The sequence below is a fragment of the Globicephala melas genome, chromosome 1, assembly GCF_963455315.2.
Source record: "Globicephala melas chromosome 1, mGloMel1.2, whole genome shotgun sequence".
Lineage (NCBI taxonomy): Eukaryota > Metazoa > Chordata > Mammalia > Artiodactyla > Delphinidae > Globicephala > Globicephala melas.
The window spans coordinates 5,786,962-5,807,695 of NC_083314.1; the positions used below are offsets into that span (position 1 = coordinate 5,786,962).

A 20,734-nucleotide genomic window follows, 5' to 3' on the forward strand; every position below is an offset into this window, starting at 1 on the left:
TACTTTTTTCACTTCTCTGTCCACTTGATTATCTTAAAGATAAATCCGTATGTGTAGAAACCTTGTCTGCCTTGTTCCTTGCATACCTCAAGTGCCTAGACTAGTGCTTGCCACACAGAGTACTTAATAAATATTTGCTGAATAAACATAAACATTAATGGTTCTAATGTAAAAAAGCGGTTATAAATCAGTAAGAGAAAGATAAAAAAATGGGGGAAAAAGATATAATGAGAAACCCACAAAATGCAAATGGCAAATTTTTTTCATTAATTTTAAATAAATATAAATGGAAACAAGGTATTTTTTTAACTGAAATTTCTAAGTATTTCAGGATTTCACAAATCTTATGTTTCATACTATAGAGCTGGTTGCAGCAAATACACTTTTGCACAAATACAGAAATTGTTTTTATCCATGCGGGCAAAAATACCCATATTAAAAAGAAATAAATAACCTTTGAGATTAAAGGATAAACAGTATATCATATATTTCCTGGTTATTCTGGCTGTATTTCATCTCATTTTGATCATTAAATGATTGACAGGTCCTATAGGTTAGGCGGCAAATGCTTTGATGGATTTTCATGTCTCATTGTTCCAGGAACTGTGGCCATAGACTTGCAAGACACAAGCTGTAGGTCAGCAAGTGGCCCTACCCTGTCTCTTCCTTCAGAAGGAAACAAAGAAGTCAGAAGACCCAGCATTGCTCCCGTTTTAGAGGTTGCAGATACGTCATCACTTCAAACATGCGATCTTCTAAGTGATCAATCAGAAGATGAAACTACACCAGATGAAGAAATGTCCTCAAATGTGGAGTATGTTTGTAAGATTTACTGGGATTTGTGCTTGCCAAGAAAAACTAATATCCTTCCCTTCTGGACATCCTAGAATCAATCCTACATGCTTCTACCAAAACACCCTTCCTATTAGCCAGTATCTCTCTTGATGATAAAGTAACCTAAGTCCTCAAATTTCTGGCTTCAACAGCTATTGACAGCCTCATTTTTCTCTATATTATCCTTTATCCTTAAAGAAAAAAATAGGTAAATCAGCATTTCCATGATATAACCTATATTATATTTTACATATTTTTCTTTAAGGATACAGTTTGTATTTTCATAATTACATGATTTTGTTGAATTATAATGTACCTTCTACCTCTAATTTATTTTTTCACTTCCATATTGAAGTTCAATCAATTATTCAATGACATGTAATGCAGCTTCTTCCATTAAGCTTCTCTTATTTCAGCATTCAGCAATCATTTTTATTCAGGATACATCAATAATATTTTGAATGAATGAATAAAGGAAGTACTAGTTCTCTTTACTAAGATTCCATAACAGATAGTATCAATGTTTAAGCTATTAATCACATTTTAGCCTACAGTAGAGGTTGTTTACTTGTCGTATATTATGTTGGCATTTCTTTTTTTTTTTTTTTTTTTTTGCGGTACACGGGTCTCTCACTGTTGTGGCCTCCCCCGTTGCGGAGCACAGGCTCCGGACGCGCAGGCTCAGCGGCCGTGGCTCACGGGTCCAGCCGCTCCGCGGCATGTGGGATCTTCCCGGACGGGGGCACGAACCCGTGTCCCCTGCATCGGCAGGTGGACTCTCAACCACTGCACTACCAGTGAAGCCCTGTTGGCATTTCATGAGGAAAGCACAGTGTTCAACAGTCTTGACAGTGGAGTCTGAAGGAATTTGTGTCCCATGGCAGTTCTACCTTATACTGGTTGTGTGCCAGTGACTTTGATTAAATCTTCTGACCCACGATGCTTTATCTGTAAATAGTGTTCATATGAAGATTAATTGAGGTAATAGAGTAATGTGCTTAGGACAATGGTTTGTGCAGAGTAAGCATTCAATGAGTATTAAATACTATTTGGTGTAGTATTGGTCGTAGTGGCAAAGGTAACATCATTCAAACACTTCTAATATTTTTCATATAATAGAAGTTCAATCAATGTTGAACTGAACTAAAATGAACTGAAATATAATTGAAACTTAGAAAAAGCCTTCTGTTATTCCTTCACACTTTTAAATATTTATTACAAGAAACTTACACATACCCACAGAAGACAAGTCCACTCTCCAAGAAATTAATAATACTCAAATAGATTTATGAAATATTTGACAGGAAGAAGAAGAGATTTGACCACCAGTATATTTCTAGAAATGGTGTTGTGTGGTGTGATACAAATTCTTTCTTTACATGTACTGAAAAAACTGAGGTGGAATTTTTTTTTATATCTAGAAAAATGAAAAAGATGTTGAAGTAATAGTGGGAGACTATCAACTTCTAAATTTGCAAAATGTTCTCCATTTTACCGTCCTAGCTAATGATGTCTGGAATAACTAGATTTGAAAGTTCTTGGTTTGAAAGATAAATTTTCTTTATCAAAAAAGAGCTTTCATATTGGATAAAATAACTTTCCCTCTACTAAATTTTCTTTTATTTCTTAATTTTCATTTGTGCTGCTACTTTTTGATAGTTTCATTTTGAAAATTTTACAACCATAATGTGACTATATTTATAAAGTCAGCAAATAAACTGAGCATCTTTGATAATATGTAAGCGTGATTCCAGCAAAAACTCTGGCTTTTGTGTGGGTCTGATGGAATAATTTACTCAGTCTAAAATGATTTACTCTTTTTTGGTTATGCATCCATGACTGATGAATAGTGATAGAGTGAATCATAATAATGCATTTTGCTTTAATGTATTTTGTAAAGATTAACATTACTATTTTCTAAAATGTGTCTAAATCTTTTAAACTGAGGATTGGCAAACTTTTTCTGGAAAGAACCAGCTAGTAAATATTTCCAGCTTTATGGACCATGTGGTCTTTGCCCCAACTACTCAACTCTGTTTCTGAAGCGTGAAAGCACCCCAAGACGATACATAAAATGAGTGAGCATGACAGTGTTCTGACAAAACTCACTTCTGGACACTGAAGTTTAAATTTCATATAATTTCACGAGCTGAAATATTATTCTTCTTTTGACTTGTTTTTCCAACCATTTAAAAATATTAAAACTACTTTAGTTCACAAAACCATGTGATGAGCCAGATTAGGTCCATGGGCCTTATTCTAAACTATGTCCATATCAAAAGAAAGAATTACTGCACCTAACTTTATCAAAGTAGAGGAACATGGCTATAACTTGATTGTCTGACTTTGCCTGCCTTAATTCAAGGCAATTCAGTATTTCCTATTGTTTTACAGATATGCTAAAGGCTACCCACCTTACTCTCCATATATAGGAAGTTCACCCACTTTTTGTCATCTCCTTCATGAAAAAGTGCCATTTTGCTGCTTAAGACTAGACAAGGTAAGCACTTACTGCTGTTATTTTCTGTAAAACTAAAATGATGGCATTGTGTAATTACATGTATTTAAATAATTTTGTATAGTCTTTTGACTGAAATATGTTAAAAGAATATTATCTTTCAAATGTAAATGTAATACATAAAGTGGTGAATTTTACTTTCTTAACTGCACTAAAGGTTATCCAAGTGCTTTACCCTCTACTAATGTAGCCAACGAGTTGGTCAGTCATTGTTTCAAAGAGAAAAACAAAGATGCCAGAGCCTCAAACCAGAGTCTCCCCAGATCATTTTGGCCAGATGCGCTCTATTTATTTTACTAGACATTTTTGCCTCAAATCTCAAAGTGGAATCGCTTGACATGGTGAAATTAGCTAGTCATAATTCATTATTGAATTATTAGACTGGAAGTGTCTTGCTTAATGTCCCCTTTCTTAAAGATTTTATAGTAGTTCTTGGTTCCTGCCTTGATATTCAGGAGAAACCATCCGAAACAGAAAGATTCCAAGAAAGCAGGAATCTTTCTCTTTCACAGTATGGCCATTGGACATGACCTGGGTAAGAATTTGTTTTCATGATGAGTCAGAGAGCAGATAAAGAGAAGACTCTCAAACCCCCAATCTCTCAGAAATTAAAACGTGCCACTAATTCTAACCAGGAATTTCTTCTTTTATTCTATATTTTGGAGTTAGCTGGAGTTAAAATCCCAGCTCTCTGCTTCCAGGCTCAGCCAGTTGGGCAAATAACATTATCATTAAACTTCAGTTTCCATATCTCCAAAATGCTTGTAATTTTAATATGAACCTTATAGGGTTCTTGTGAAGATGATATAAATTCGTGCATGGAGAAAGCTTTTCACAGTGCCAGGAACGTAATAAATGTATAGGCACTTAATACATTTTGTTAATATTTTTACTACTATTAGTTTTTCCATGTGATAAACATTATGAATCTTGGCTGTAGCTGTCACTCTTGAGGAAGATTAGCAGATCATTAGAAAATTTCTGCCTCTATCTTCCTAAAGATTTTTTGTGAACCCTTACCCCTGCTCCCAGATGTTCATCTGGGTCCATTAAGGTGGACAGTTCCGTCTCTCGATGCCTTATTTTTTGTCAGTCCTTGTTTTGCTTTCCTGCTTCACAGCATTTCTAGCACTGGCTCGCTCTGCATCTTTGGTAACCTTGATGCATCTTAAGCTTCAGAGCCCTTCTCCTGTATTGGCCCCTTCCAAGAACCTGTGACTGATTTTTTATGTATGACTTTTGTGTTTTTTTCCTTAAAGAGGATTTCCAAAATAATATCATGTTCTCTGAGCCTTTTATTTAAAATGCCACATCTGGTGGCATTTTACTTTTTAACACACAAAGATGAAAGTAATGTTGGGAAACCAAAGAGTCAAAATGATTCCACAGATTCCCAAGAAGGGAACCTGACACAGGAAAAATTAAGCTTTCAGAGATGAGGCTTGCTGGAGGAGAAACAGTCTTTTAAAGCCAAAAGACAAGTTGTCTCTTCACCAAAGTAAAAAAGCGATGTTTCCGAGTATTGTTGATTGGCCGATAACATCTGGGGTTATCCATTCTTTAGGTGGCGTTAGTCTGGCTGGAGGTAGTGGTCTGCTCTGTAAATGAGTGCCCATTTTGCGATTAGCAGATGGGGTTATGCAGCCAATCCTACTGTGTCCATGAAGTCTGTGAGCAGGTATTTTGTTGCCCAGTCCGTTTTGCATTAGTATCAGCAGGCTCCTTTTGGTCAAGGTTTATCAATACTAAATTCCCTGTTTTGTCCTTGTTCTATTTCTTTTTTTTTCTTACTAGTTGAGCTACTTCTAAATCTTCTAAATTAGTTCTTTTACCTCATTTGATCTCATAAAAATGAAGTTCTTAATAATCTCAGCCTCAGCCTGTCATCCTCTCCTTCCACAATCTCTTTGTAAGTGACCTAATTTCATGTGGCTTCAGATCCTGTCTATAGTAGTAATTCTCCAATCATACTTCCAGTGAAGACTGCCTGTCCTTCTCCTTTACCACTCCCCATTTCTCCATTCTTTCTTATGCCTTAATCCTTCCTGCTGGATTGATCTTCCTACTTCCATGATTAGAAATCTACTTTTAGAAATTCTACTAATGAGGTCCTGTTAGTGGTAAACTCTTTCAATTTCACTTTCCCTAGGTGTGTCCTTATTTTGTCCTCCTTCTTGAAGAATAGTTTTGCTGGGTGTCCAATTCCAGGCTCTGAATTTTCTTTTTCTTTTAGCCTGTTAGGATTCTATTTACTACTTTCTGTGCTCCACACTGCTGATGAGAGGTCGGCCATCGTTCTAATTTGTGTTTCTGGTAGTTAAAGCTCTCTTTTCTCTCTGGCTGCTTTTAAGATCTTCTTCTTGTCTTGGCTGTTCTGCACTATGACAATGTGTATGACACTGGATTTCTCTTTATTTATTTGGATTAGGATTCATTGGGTTTCCAGAACCTGAGGATTTGGATATTTCATTAATTCTAGAAAATCCTCAGTCAATATTTATGTGAATAGTGCTTCTTGCTGATTCTTGCATCTCTTTTTCAGGTATTCTTTTTAAATGTGTATTAGACATTCTCACACTATCTTCCAAGTATCTTAATTTTTCCATACTACTTTCTCTTTTCTTTCTGTATTCTGAGTAATTACTTCAACTCAATCATGCAGTTGATCCCTTCAGATGCATCAAATGGGCAATTTAAATCATCTTTTGAGCTTCTGTTTTTAATTGTTATATTTTTAGTTCCAGAATAGAGTATATGCAATTTCTTTAAACATCTAAGTGAATATTTTAAATACCCTCTTGTTCTTTGCTCTTGCTTTGAATGTTCTCTTTTATTTCTTTAAACATAGTAAACACGCTCATTTTCTATTCTGAATCTTATAACAGTGAAATCTGTAATCTTTGTGATTCTAATTCTGGTGTTTATTGCTTCTGCTGACTCAAAGTACCTTGTTCCCAACAATGTTCTGTAACTTTTTATTAAAGAATAAAGGCAGAGAACATTCCAGAGTTGATGATGAATCCACAGAGAATCAACAAATCTCAACCCAAATAAAAAGAAACCCTCATAAAGACGTATAAAGATTAAAAACCCAGAACACTAAAGCAATTATCCAGGCAGATAATTTTGTTTAAAAGCATCTTGATTTAATAATGCTAAGTCCAGTAAATTCTAGCTCCCTAGGAGGTAGCAAAATATCCTCAGGAAACACATTTTGGTAATTTGTTGTTATTATTGTTAACATTAGTATTTTACATTTCAGTATTTGCATCGTTATCTTGCCAGCTCAGGTATACATTTAGACAATTAGGGTTTTTTTCTTTTAATTTTTGTTTTTTAACCAAAAAAAAAAATCCCTTTCGATATTGATATCCATCCTTTTGGTATTCCATACTTGGAATGTTCCAAGGTTATTTAATTTTAATATTACTCTATTTCTGGAAATAAAGTCAGAGGCAGATGATTTATTTTTTTCCAGCTTTATTGAGGTATGATTGAGAAATACAAATTGTCTATATTTGAGGTATATAACATGATGCTTTGATATACATACACCTTGTGACGATTCCTTAATATTGATACCCAGACGTCATCTGGCAGCAAGTTTCAGTTTGCAGTGGAACATGTGTACACTGTGTTGCTGCCTTTTCCTTCCCCAGATCAAGCTGCATACCTGCAATTCATTTGTCTCGTCCATGCACACCTTCAGGCTGGAGAACTTGGCATAGAAAAATGTAACTATTTTCAAATTTGTTAGAAAACAAAGGATTTACTAGGTTAGATTAATTTCACATTTCCAGATCTTCTAAATATTTTTACCCAATATTAGTGGAGTATAAAAATGGCCTTTCTTTGTATAATTTTTCTTCTCTAGAGTTGCCAGCATAACTACTATGAGGACGCAAAAGCCTATGGATTCAAAAATAAGCTAATTATAGTTGCAGCTGAAACAGCTGGAAATGGATTGTATAATTTTATTGTTCCTCTCAGGGCATATTATAGACCAAAGAAAGAACTTAATCCCGTAATACTGCTATTGGATAACCCGTAAGTATATTTTTAAATGCACAAACAAGACAAAAATTTGTTAATATTTTATCAAAAATAATTTAATTTACTTAGAATATTTTAAATCAGATACATTATGGCACATGATTCATTGAGAGATATATTCTGTGCTGTGGTAGAAAACAACCATTGTATATGATTGTGTTTCACAAGTACAACTTAAAACGTCACTGGAGTACTCTGAGCCTTTTATTTAAAACTATTTTTGCAAGTGGTCATTGCTCTCTACCAGTGGGAAACATACCACTGAAATAATTATAGTTATTTTCATTAAATTAATCAACGAGCCTAGAAAATCTCTGCCAAAACTGGACAATTTCATTGTCTTTGTGAAGAACCATTAATTATCAGAGGAGCATATTAATGATCTATTTTATATCATACCATTACACATCATCATAAGTTCCTATGATTCTTCCACTGTTAAAACATATATTCTGTAACATAACATAAATAGTTTGTGCTTTACAATGTTCATTTCTTTTGAAAATGTTTGATTGATATACTCTTGTGAAATAAGACTACTTAAACATTTCAAAATCCTTATATGAATGTAAATATACATCACTAAATGCTGTGGTCAAATCCATTGTATACTAAAATTGCAATATTTCTCTCTCTGACTCAGATTAGTAGCAGATGGTCCTTAAATCAATACCATGTTTTAGAATCCTCCAACTCTCCTCTTAAACTCTAAAGTGATGCAGATTTCAGGGTAAACCAAATGAGGCCAAAATCTTCTGCCTTGTCTCTGCTTTTAAAATTTATCAAAAGAATTTTTTCAAAACAGAGGTATCTCCCCAATATATTGTAACTTCATGACATTATTTATTCTGAATATATGAATATCAAGATACTGATTGACGCATCTTGTTTTAGAGTCAGTATCTCAATGGTAATCAACTCTAAAACTTGAGCACACCTCCAGAGGTTTCAGTTGAAGAATTTTCAGGTCTGATGACTCAATGACTTCTTTGATACCACTTTAGCATCCAAGGAAAGGTGAGATAAATTTAGGGCAGGTGTAGGGGAACAAAAACTTGGACCCAATGTCAGAAGAAATAAAAGCTTAATAAAACAAACCTTAGGAGAATAAAAATTGAACTACTGGATGGCTAGGGTGATAGAGTATGGTGGCAAAGCACCTCCAAGGCCTTGGGATATATCTCTTATTCTGGAAGTTTTCTGGTAGGAGGCTCTAAGAAACTGGCGAAGATCTGGCACATAAGAGATGCTCATCAACTATGTGAATTCAGAAGTGTCCAATTTTGGCTCTTTTTGCTTATGGTGTAATGTGTCCACTGCCTTAAAGATAAATTTAAGACAGGGGTATTTACAAGTTGATTGACTTAGAGCATTTCCATCTCGGCTGGCTTGGATCAAAGTGGATCAACTCAGGCCCCAGAATACAGAGAAGCAGATAGGAAGAGGCTTAGAAAGAAAGAAGTGGCACTGTGCCTACAGCAGCCCTGTGATAAAGCAAAGGGGAAAAACTATCCTTTCACCTTATTTATATTATTTCAAGGTATAATTTCTTGTCCTGATGTGTAAATCTCCTAATTGGGTTCTTGGACCCGATTTCAATGTGTATGTGTGTGTCAGAGGGTTTCTCCACACCTCCAGCAAGCAATTGCAGGACACCAGCTCAGTTCTGGGGGAATTCAACTCACTTCTGACACCGTGTACCCAGAAATAGCATTGGATTCCACAGGTTGAAAGTTCAGTCTTACAAAACTGTCCTACTCCCACTTCAGAAGCCAATCACAAGCCAGGTTATCACCCCATAACTGATCAGCTATAGATTGGAAATTTCAGTGACCCCCTCCTTGGACTTCAGATGCCAGTTGCATGTCTAGATTGTTACCTGTACTTCTGACTGAATGGCTGTAGATCGGGGGTTCCCACAACCACCTACTCAAGGTCAAGTTATTTGCTAGAGCAGCTCACAGAATTCAGAGAAACATTTTACTTACGAGATTGCCACCTTATTATAAAAGCATATAACTTGGGAACAACTGGATGGAAGAGATGCACAGGGCAAGGTATGGGGAAAGAGCATGGAGCTTCCATGCCCTCTATGTGGCCACCACTATCACCAAATCTCTACCTGTTCACCAGCACAGAAGTTCTCCAGACTCCATCCTTTTGGGTTTTTAATAGAGGCTTCATTACATAGGCACGATTGATTAAATCATTGGCCATTGGTGATTGAACTCAATCTCCTGCCTCTCCCCCTTCCTCAAAAATCACGGGGTGGGACTGAAGTTCCAACCTTCTATTCAGGTTGGAACTTCAGTTTCCCTGGCAAACAGCCTTATCCTTAGGTACTTTCCAAACGGCACCTCATTAATTTAAACCCAGTGTTCCTGGAAAGGGGCTTGTTATGAAGAACAAGACACCCATTTCACCTTTTTTGGCTCTGAAGTGATTTCAGGAACTAGGATTAGAGACCAAATATTATGACAAAAGATGCTCCCATTGCTGTTATCACTCAGGAAATTGCAAGGGTTTTGGGAGCTGTGAGCTAGAAAATGTGGTGAAGACCAAATATATGTGAGAAATCTGAATGTGAATACCAAATATACATTCCTTATAAAACACAATAAAAGATTCAGTCTTGCCAAATTTGGGAGTGGAGTTTACTCCATGAAGTGGAGATGGGCTCCACTCCTTTTCCATATCCAGTCTTGCTAAGTAATCTTATCTCAGAGTCACTAATCCCCCTTTCTCCCCCTTATTATTCCAATGAACAGGTGGCAGGAGCTAGGATTTCTTAACCTGTGTACCTGGTGTAGACTTTGGAATTACCATAACTAAATCAGCCTCTTTCTGTTTGGTTTTGAATTAACAGGTTACCAAACTGCCCAGTTACTGAATGATTGATTGATTGGTTTGTATATTAGAATTATAAAAATCAAGTGGTTATTTCTAGAGTCTTAATTCCTGAATCTGATCTATCACAGAAAAATCTGAAGACTCTGTTTCTCTTAGTTACTGGCAAACTGGTCAGTATTTCAATATAAATATAGATGTAGCTTTTATCAGAGAATATTTTATCTGAATAATACCATAGTGACTATTTAATAAAATTAATATTCTTTGCCACCACCCTCTGCTTATTATAGTAATAATTGTTGAGCATTTACTACATGGCAATCATCATAGTAGATACCTAACCTTTATTTCACATTGTATTTCCATAAAAAATATATCCATGTCATATAGTGATGATTTATCCTCAGAAAGATGTACCAAGCAGCTTAAGATCTCAAAGCTTGCAAATTACAATGATAACATTTAAAGAATTCAGTCTGTGTGACTTGATTACACCACTGCCTCTTATTTCATAGAAAGGAAAAAACAGGCCAAAGAAGTTAAATGATTTTTTCCAAGGTCAATTCTAGAATTAGAACCTTCTCTGCAATTCATAGTTCATTGATCTTTCAACTATGTGACCTTACTTTACTTACAGGTTTTTGATATATGCAAAAATACATTGTTTGTCAATTGTTTTTAGAAACAAGAATATTTTAACTTTAGAATATTTTGCATTAAATTTTTTCTTTGCTTTCCTAAGGACTTACAGTTTGGAATCTAGCTATTCACATGATGTTGTTTGTTAAATGATTTTAATGGGGTTTGACTTTTTTTCAAAGCGTTGAGATGAAAGCTCGGGCTATAAAATTTATCAGCTTCCTGTGCATTTCCTGAAAGCAGTATCTAACATTTTTATTTGTTGTTCTCTGTTCTTTGATTGAGAATGAGGAAGCAAAAACTAAACACCAATAAATAACGTTCCAGGAAATTTTATGCAATCCTCCTCTTTTTTTTTTAAACAATGAGATACTTGTTTCTCTGCTGTGGCTAGTATTTTTCAGTCTATCCTATAGTATTACAAAGAAATATGATGTTTTCTTTAAAATATTTCTGGGTTATAAGAATTTGCACACTAATAATTGTACACACTTCTACAATTATTAGCTTAGTGGGGTTTGACTTTATTTTAAATGCACATGAGCATTGCTGAAAATAATATCAATACATGGCTACTTAGGAAATTTAGTTGAAGACCAATTTATTCAATATACCAGAAACAGATAACAGATGCCACAAATATGGGATTTAAAAATGTAAATTAAATTTATGATATTCACATACATAATATGTCAAAATAAGTCTTCACAATGTTTCCAAATAGAAAGGCTTCTCCATTTCATATGGTAACTACATAAAACCCGGGTACATTGGAAAACATCTTACACTTGGTACTGGTTCATTAGAGCTGGTCTCAGTTCTGATTGATTGGCCATCTGTTCTCTTTGGCCTGTTGTTGGGCCACACTGATTTTAAATATTTTGATTACCATCTCACCCTTAAAGATCATCTAGTCATCTCCTGATACCATTTCATATGAGACATGGAAAAGAGAGTCAAACACTTTGGAATACATTACCCAAAGCTACACAAGGTTAAAGTACAAGATCCAGGCTTATCTTCTTAATTTTTACAACATCTTGTTTAAACTATCCCTTTACTAAATCAATCTTCTTTCCACATAGAGCTAAAAGTAAGCTCCAGTTCAGCTTATTTCAAAAATAACGATAAACTGTCTGATATGTCAGGGTCCTTATTAAAGACGTTCAGACCTTAGACTCACACGGATCTGAAATAAGATCTAAGTTTACCCTCTTGATAGGCCTGTTGCATATTACGGAATTTCTGTAAGCCTCAATTTTCTCATTTATAAAATGAGTAGAACATTTATCTTAAGTTATTTTGCAAGTCTATAAAATAATGTATATGAAGGACTAGTACCATATCTGACTCATAAAAGGCAGTGAGGAAATGTCAGTTTCCCCCCTTCTACCAATCAAGAGAAGGACATTGTCACTATTTAAACTGATGGGAGAATTTCTGTGAAAACCCAATTAACAAAAAAAGGGAAATTTATTTCAAGTTGTTGAAATTAAGCTACTACTGTATTTTTAAGGGAGAGATAAACTTCTTAAAAGTGGAATTATGAAATGCTAGCAAAATAAACTCTCACTGCATTCTTTTCTCGAATTTGAAACAAAAAAATTAAGTTCATTATAGTTATTACTTAAATGGGAAAAAATGATCTTCAACTTGCAAATCCATGCAATTTCCCAAAACTTTTAACTTCCTATCAATAGCTAGCTAATTCATATTTGCATATAATGAAAATTTTTATATAATAATGAAGCTATTTTAAATATAATGAAGATATTTAGACTCATAAATAGTCATGTTTCTTAATAGAATTACAGTTAGGACTCTGATGAATGATGTGCTCATTTTTTTTTTCCTAAGCAGTTTAGTGCCATCAAAACCTTTGCTGATTTACTTAAATGAGCCAACATAATCCATATGAACGTATAGTTGATATATTCTTTATATTTCAGGTTTCCTTTTAAACCGCCTTTATCAGTAAAAGTAGTGGATGGATCTGTTTGTTCTATAAGTTAAATTTTGCAGGGTATTAGATATGCTTCATCAGGATTATATGTCTACCAGGTTTCAGGTGACTTGCCCTGCCTTGTAACATAGCTGGATTCATGTAAGGATGAATTGTGCTACCACAATACAGATGTTAATTTCTAAGGATTTGAAAGATTGTTTGTGCATTGTAAATACATGTTTGTGGCAGAATTGCATGTCAGTGAGATTCATGAGTTTCAGGAATATATAAGGCAATAATTTTGATGTCTACGTACTTTGAATGATTTCTACTGGACAAAACAAAAAAATACAAAGGCCACATCTTCAGTTTTAGCTCTAACAGAAGAGTTGGCATAACGTAAGGACTAGTGACCCCGGTACTTCTTATCACATGGAAAATTTTTGGTATCTTTATTAAGTTGAATTATTCAATAACATTAACTACTGTTGCAAGACTTTGGAAGACAGATATGTTACAGTGGACAGATGGTCAGCGAAGATAGTGTAAATAATTGAAATAATCTGAATTTTAAAAAAAATGAGGAGGTTATTCCAGACAGGGTATAGCTCTGCAATTAATAATGAGAAATTATGAACCCAACTCTGCTACACAAGTTATTGAGCTACTCACTTTATCTGACTGGAACTATGTTGGAGCAAAGAGAGATAAAACAAAATAATAACCCCCCAAATGACACAGTCAAAAGGATCTTGAAAGCACCACAGAATCTCAGTGCTGTCCCTGTCTTGTGCCACTTGTATCCTGACGTATTATTCTATAATCACGAGGTGGGTAAGAGACATGGAGGGTCTTGAGTTAGCAGTGAGAATACCCGCTCTGAGCAGTGCCCAGAAAGAGAAGAACTGGAAGGCACTAGCCATGACCACTACTGGGACTGTATATGATTATGTTTGTTGAAAACAACCTACAGCATGAGCTTTAAAAATATTTGTAACCTGTGATTCACTAATGTGAAAAGTTTTATGAATGTTTTGGGGTCAATGATAAAAACAAATGCTAGAAAAAGAGTCATCCAAAAATGTCCAGACGAGTAACATTTATAATAGCAGGATATTGGAAATAGCTTGAAACTCCAGTAATTAATAGCACAAAAGTGAAAATAACATAAATGAAATAATTGAGGATTTTTATAATGAATTGTGGTACATTTATAATATGTAGTAATATGGGGCCATTTAAAATGGTTAGGAAGTAATTTATTGATGGTAGGAATGTGATCAACAGGGATAGTCTTTGGAAGTTTTCTTTTAATGCTTCACTGCACTGAGCGTTATTTTTCTTTAGAGTGGAAAAAGATGAGTAAGATCAACAGGAAGAAAATAAATCAGGGAGGACAAGACTTCTTCAGGCTGGGAGAAGCACCTGGGATATTGCAGGGGCTGTACTTCCCTTTGCCTAGAGGTTCCCTTTGCTTCTCCTTTACTGAGCCAAATCCTACTCGTTCTTCAACATCCAAATTAAATATTTCCTCTGTGAAATGATCCTGAACTCTGTCTCCTGAGTGCAACCTATTCCTTATTTTTTCAGATTACAATGTGTTGTAATTTTGTGCTTTTACTTATGTGTTCCAAAAGCTCTATTTCTTACAGTACAAGTTAACAACATATTCTTTTTGCATACACCTGCATATACCAAAATGTCTGTTAGATAAAACTTTTTGGATACATATATGCTGAGGGAATAGATGCATGAAAGAATTAATAATTCAAAATGAATACAAATTCGAAGAATTACAAAATGAATAAGTAGATTAGGTAATTTCTAAGGAAGCTTCCAGGTTCATGATTCTTTCCCCAAATATGCATAAAGAGTAAAGATTTCAGTTGCAGTACACATTTGCTCAACAATATATATTGAGGAAATCAGTAATGTAAAAGGTGAATTACTTTAATTTTAATTTTATATAATATATAGAGATGGGTACATATTTATTTATTGATATGTTGATATATTAAGGGACATGTTGTGATTCTATATATCCCTTAGAGAAAATTGCTCTTAATAGGCATGATAATTTAGTTCCTTATGTTTTAATAAAATCATCAGTTCCCCATTTTACAAGACTCTCTCATCATGAATAATTTTAAACTCACTGACAAGACTTTTTAGTTATAAGAGTATCAATTCAGTGTTTTTGTAGAATAATGCCATAATGTTTCTGATTTAGAAAACAGAAATACAACTTGTTTTTATCATTGTTGAGCGCATTGTATTATTCATAACAAGTGCAAATGACATTTTAAAATTAATGTTAAGAGAAAAGGCACTTAAAATTAATCTTGTCAACAATGTTTAGTTTTGGAAATGAAAACTAAGTCAACTTACTTCCTTTCCCTAGAAGTGCTGCCACTGTTGTGACATTGTGTTTCATTTTGTAACCCATCTGCTACTTAGGCCAGATATGCATTTTCTGGATGCAATCTGTTGGTTTCCAATGGTTTACTACATGGTGGGCTCTATTGACAAGTAGGTGACAAAATCTTTGGCACACTAACTAGTGTGGTGTCCTGTGGTTTGTCATGTGCTGCACCCCTGTGTTGCATGATGAGTGTAATCTGCCATTTCAGTGTTGAAAATATGTTTATTGCATGTGGAGCTTATGTTCTTGTGTTATACATCTTGCATTCAAACTTCCTAAGCAGTAATCTGTTGTTGAATTAAAACAAATCTTGTTGCATGTCAATTTTGTTCCCTTTCTAAAGCTATTCCAGTTTTGTGTCATCTATAGCAGTAACTTTATTACTGTTAACATCTTTGTAGAGAAAACCTAGAATTTCAACATTGTGATGCATTGGTATCATTATCATAACTTCTGGAAACCTTCAAAATAATTTGGAAATGCTCATTTTAAATCAGATTTATTAATTGGAGCATTTCCTTGACAGTCTATTCTGGTAACATATCAGAGTCTTTCCAAAATTTGTTAATTAAAGGTCAAATGTGTGCAATGCTTCAGTTTTAAAATACAAATTGTTATATGCATAAAGATGACATTATAACAAATACAAAAACTAAAAGATCAGAAAACTAGTATGCTTATAAAATGTGTTAATTTTCCATTCTAAAAAAAATCAGCCCAAAACATTCCAAATAAAATGCTAAAAGTTATCCACTGAGAACTTTCATGCTTACATTTCATCTTGTAGATGCTGAAAAACAAAGCTTTGTAACTTTGACAGTGTTTATTGGTTGTGGACACATTAAAGGCCAAACAGATTAACATATATTTAGCTTCCATTCTACGTTAATATAATTTATGTTATCAGTTGCATAATACTAACCAACTAACTAAAATGTAGCTGTACTAAAACTATTATTTAAATCCATGAAAATGAAATCAATCCATATTTTATCAATAGTAATGTTTCTTTGTTGTGAGAGTATTCTATTAAAATTCATTAGAACATTATATTTATAAGATATAAAATAAACCTCTCATCTGTCTTCTTTGATGTAAACTATATAATGAATTCTCCATCTATAAAAGTATTTACGGGGAGGAAAAGAAGAATGGAAAGGATCAAATCCCTGGGATTAGAGATGAAACAAGATTGACTACAAGTTGCTAATTCTTGAAGCTGGGTGATTGGTACAGGAGGTTCAGTATATAGTATTCTCTTCTGCTTATGTTTGAAATTTTCCTTAAACATAAATAAGCAAAGAAAACTATGAATGAATTAGAACACACTCACAAACATTCACCTATATTCATTCTTTTACATTCTGGTTCTCTTTGAAAAGGAAGTCAGAGAAAGGTAGAAAGAGGGGCAATGTCAGTTAGATTATCTGTAACTGTTTTTCATCCATGTTGACTTTTTTCTTGGGCCACCATCTGGTGACCAAACTGCGTAAAGCAATAGTGCTAAAGAAAAAATGGGCAGTGGCTTTGTAGATAAGATAGTGGGGAGAAATTATGGTAGACACAGAATTATAAGAATAAATCGGTCAAATAAAATAAGCCAAATAAAAAAAGGAAAGAAAGAATACAATACAATATTAAATGAATATAAATAATTTAAAGTTAAGACATGAAGAACAAAAAAGTTTCTACGTGGTTCAGAAATGCCATTCCAATTTTATATATTTTCTATAGATTCTATAGATTTCTTTAGATTTAAACTCATATTTAATAATAATTACTAAAATCATTTGCCAAAGTTATGTGTCAACTACAACGGCCAATATTTTGAGTATGGAATTAACTGATATATACAGGTTTAGGTAGTTAGTGACTATTTAGTAAAGGAATTCTCATAGCTAAGTTTTTTGTTAAGTCTCAACTTCATTGATTTATTGCTGATGAAATATTCATATTTTATTATCACTTCTATTTGTGTATCTTTTTTCAGTCAAGCTTACCTTCTACCACCTTATCTTTCCCTTTTCCTATATAGAAAATTATAATTTTTTAATCAGGGAAGTAAAGATTGTAAGAAATGAAATATGAGAAAGTGGATTACCACTAAAATAAGGTTGGTGAAGACATAAGATTTAGGCATCATTTTTATGGTACATAAGGGACCATATCACATTCATTTTCCACCTACTTTTTTCTTTTTAAAAAATGCATTTTAATAGATGTAAGAACAATTATGAATTTCCTAGCTAAAAGGAATACCCTAGTAAAGTGTTCCTAGAGATTTAAACTTGGTCATCATATTGATTGGATGTTATGGTCCTGGCCCCTCTCACCATAGGAAATTTATTTGGAATAACATTCTGTTTCCACAGTTTTAGCCATAAAATCCCTGCCACAGAACACTGTGCCTGATTCAAGCGAAATATTTTTTTCTGGACTACTCCTGGGGATCTTTGACTCAAAGCTTTGGTAATACTGTCTCGCCATATAAAAGAGTAAGAAATCCTGCCTCTTGCCTTCCCATAAAAGGAAAATTCCTTCTAGTGAATTAGTGAGATGACTAATTCAAGTGATCAGGCACTTGGAGAAGATCCTTGGGGAACTGACTCTTCCATTTAAGAAGCTAAAAAGAGCTACTGTTCTTTAAGTTTTACACTTCTCATTTTAAATCAAAAGATGTAGAAATCAATTAGCCCAATTCTTCTTATCTATCTTCAATCAATTCTGAACCTAGAATACTCTTGCACTCATTCAAGTTTTGATACAATCTCCCTTATCCAGTTCAGTCCTATTTTTATAGTTTGTATGAAGCAAAGGCAATGAGATAATGGTTTTCTTAATTCAGTTTTTATGGTAACATTGTTTTTAAATTCAGTGTGAGGTAAAATTTTTATCAGTGATAGGGGAGAAGACTGACTCTGTGGTAACTCATAGGAACTTGTGTCCTAGTTTAGCAATTATTTCCTGCAACCAACAAAATTACTTCATTCAATCACTTGCTCAAAAGTGGCTAGAAGGTAGGCTTGAATGCATCCGATATTTATATATTTTACATGCTATTGGCTGTGTAGAACCAATCTATAACACATAGCTTTACACAAATAAATAATAGACATTTAAAAATAAGTATTTTTAATAAATATATTTCTTTATTAGGCTTGACCATCTAAATTAATATGTGTTCATTTCTATTCTTACCAAAAGTGCCTCAGGGATAAAAAATGTGAATGTCGTGTCTTTGAAATAATGTGCTAATTGTAAAAACAAGGTTCTAACATGTTCTAATTCTATTTGATTGTAAAATGGGTGTTTCCATGTTTTATTTACAAAATTAATAAGTATTATTAAATAAAGATCCTTAACACATGCTTTGAAATGGTTGAGATCTAATGAAACATAAAGAAACCCCAAATACAATTTACTTCATATAAGTAGAGAATATTGTCTTATATTAGTTCCCATAACATCTACCAGTGTCCACTCTGTGAAAGCCACGTATAAGGGCAACCTATACGCCTATAAGCGCAGGGGTGTAAGCAAGTTTTAGCACCATCCTAGTACTGAGATTTATTGAAAGTTCATTTTTCTCTGTTGGTTTTTATCAAAGTCTAGACGATTTACTCAGGTGTGGAGTGACTTTCGCTGCCAACATGGTGGTTGTGGACAAAGAAAGCACCATGAGTGCCGAGGAAGACTACATGGCAGATGCCAAAACGATTGTAAACGTGCAGACCCTTTTCAGGTAAGTGTCTGGATAACCCAGCCCTTAAACATCTGTGAGATATATGACTCTGTGACTCTGTGTATAAAGAATGAACATGAGACATTTATACTGCAGTTATGTCTATTCCTTTCATCATAAAACAAATACTTATTTAGGACCTAATGTATGGCTGGTACTGTGTGAAGTTTAATTTTTAACATCAGGTCAGCAGTTCTTTTAAAAATAAAAAGAGGGCTTCCCTGGTGGCGCAGTGGTTGAGAGTCCACCTGCCGATGCAGGGGACACGGGTTCGTGCCCCGGTCCGGGAAGATCCCACATGCCGCGGAGCGGCTGGGCCCGTGGGCCATGGCCGCTGAGCCTGCGCGTCCGGAGCCTGCGCGTCCGGAGCCTGTGCTCCGCAACGGGAGAGGCCGCAGCATTGAGAGGCCCGCGTACCGCCAAAAAAAATTAAAAAAATAAAAAAAATAAAAAGAATAATGCATTTGTTTTTTCATATAGTTTAAGAAATCCTAAAAAGCTGTGTGCAGTAGCAGTCATGATTTTTGCCAAACCACGCATGTTTAATTTTGGTTTTATGCCCAGCAGTAGCCAAAGGTATGCATTTACATACTGAATAACCAGGAAGAAAAGATCGCAAGGCTAATATACCCATGTTAGGAGCCAAGTCACAATGTTATCCTCACTTCCTCATGAAAGACACTTCCTGTCTTTCAATAATTAAACCCATCCTGGTAGGAATTCCCGTTAGGGTCATCTTTGCGTAAGAATGAGCAATACTGACCAGAGAAAAGTTCATGCTGTGAGCAAAGTCAAAACTGCCAATAAATCAAGACATCGGTGTCACTTGGAATGATGCTTCCTAAAATCATCTTAAAATTTAAATAACTAAAAGATCATTATTTCAGTTTTATGAATTTTGCAGAAGTCTAAAGGAAATATCTGAGCTACCAAATTATGAAAGTGAATAAAGCAATCTGAACTCTATCTTTATCTCCCCTCACTTCATACCTTTGTATTGTAGTAAACCATATATTGAGGATAGTTATCTGTTTATAGTTTGAGGTCAGAATTCAGGAGAGAGAGCCAAGTTGTGTATCTCACTTAAGTTGACTATTTATTATATGATCTTAGGCAAATTACTTTCCTTCTCTAAACCTTGATGTCTTAATCACAAGGTTGTTGGAGATTTAAGAACATATAATGCCTTAGTACCTGCCTGGTCGTTTTCAATTTCTCAATAAATGTTAGCTACTATAATTATTAGCCATAGACTTATCACTTATGTGGGGCAGAGTGGAAAAGCTACAGACCTTGGAACAATATAGCAACAAACTTCATCTGACATGATCTCTATCCCAGAGGTTCCCGCAGAAAATTACTGTGACTTTGAGTATGTTTCTTAACCTCATTGAAATTCAGTTTCCCTCATCTATAAAATGCATGTGGAGAATAATTAACCCTTCTTACAGTGTCAGTGTGAGGACAGGAAATCAGGTATGTAAAGAATCTGTCACAGCAATTGGAAAAATCTACCCTAACTTGCATTAGAATCTCCTCCTGTTCCAGAAGGAGTAATACACCCTCTAAAGTTACTGTAATGGGCAGTTCATTTAGAATATAGCTAACTAGTCATTGAGCTATGTAAATAGTACATTTAAAGGTAGCATAGCACATGTTGAAAATATGACATATATATAAGCATTCTTTTTTCTCTAGAGAATGAAAAAGGAAACCACAGGGTGGAAAATG

The 20,734-nt window shown here is 34.4% G+C and overlaps 1 protein-coding gene across 16 annotated transcripts in view; it reads left to right on the forward strand.

Moving 5' to 3' along the window:
• The window catches only part of KCNT2 (potassium sodium-activated channel subfamily T member 2), a 405,220-nt gene that overhangs the window by 306,329 nt on the left and 78,157 nt on the right, over positions 1–20,734 (forward strand). For 14 of the 16 annotated variants that reach the window (XR_009563185.1, XM_060294948.1, XM_060294737.1 and 11 more), the window contains 5 exons: positions 601–814; positions 3,229–3,334; positions 7,227–7,399; positions 15,297–15,368; positions 18,869–19,003. Coding sequence is in view for 15 of the 16 variants with exons in the window: in XM_060294948.1 (XP_060150931.1) it covers positions 601–814; positions 3,229–3,334; positions 7,227–7,399; positions 15,297–15,368; positions 18,869–19,003 (700 nt within the window). In the remaining variant the exon portion in view is untranslated. The remainder of the gene's footprint in view (positions 1–600; positions 815–3,228; positions 3,335–7,226; positions 7,400–15,296; positions 15,369–18,868; positions 19,004–20,734) is intronic. The other 2 variants (XM_060294817.1, XM_060294864.1) reach the window with 1 other exon arrangement.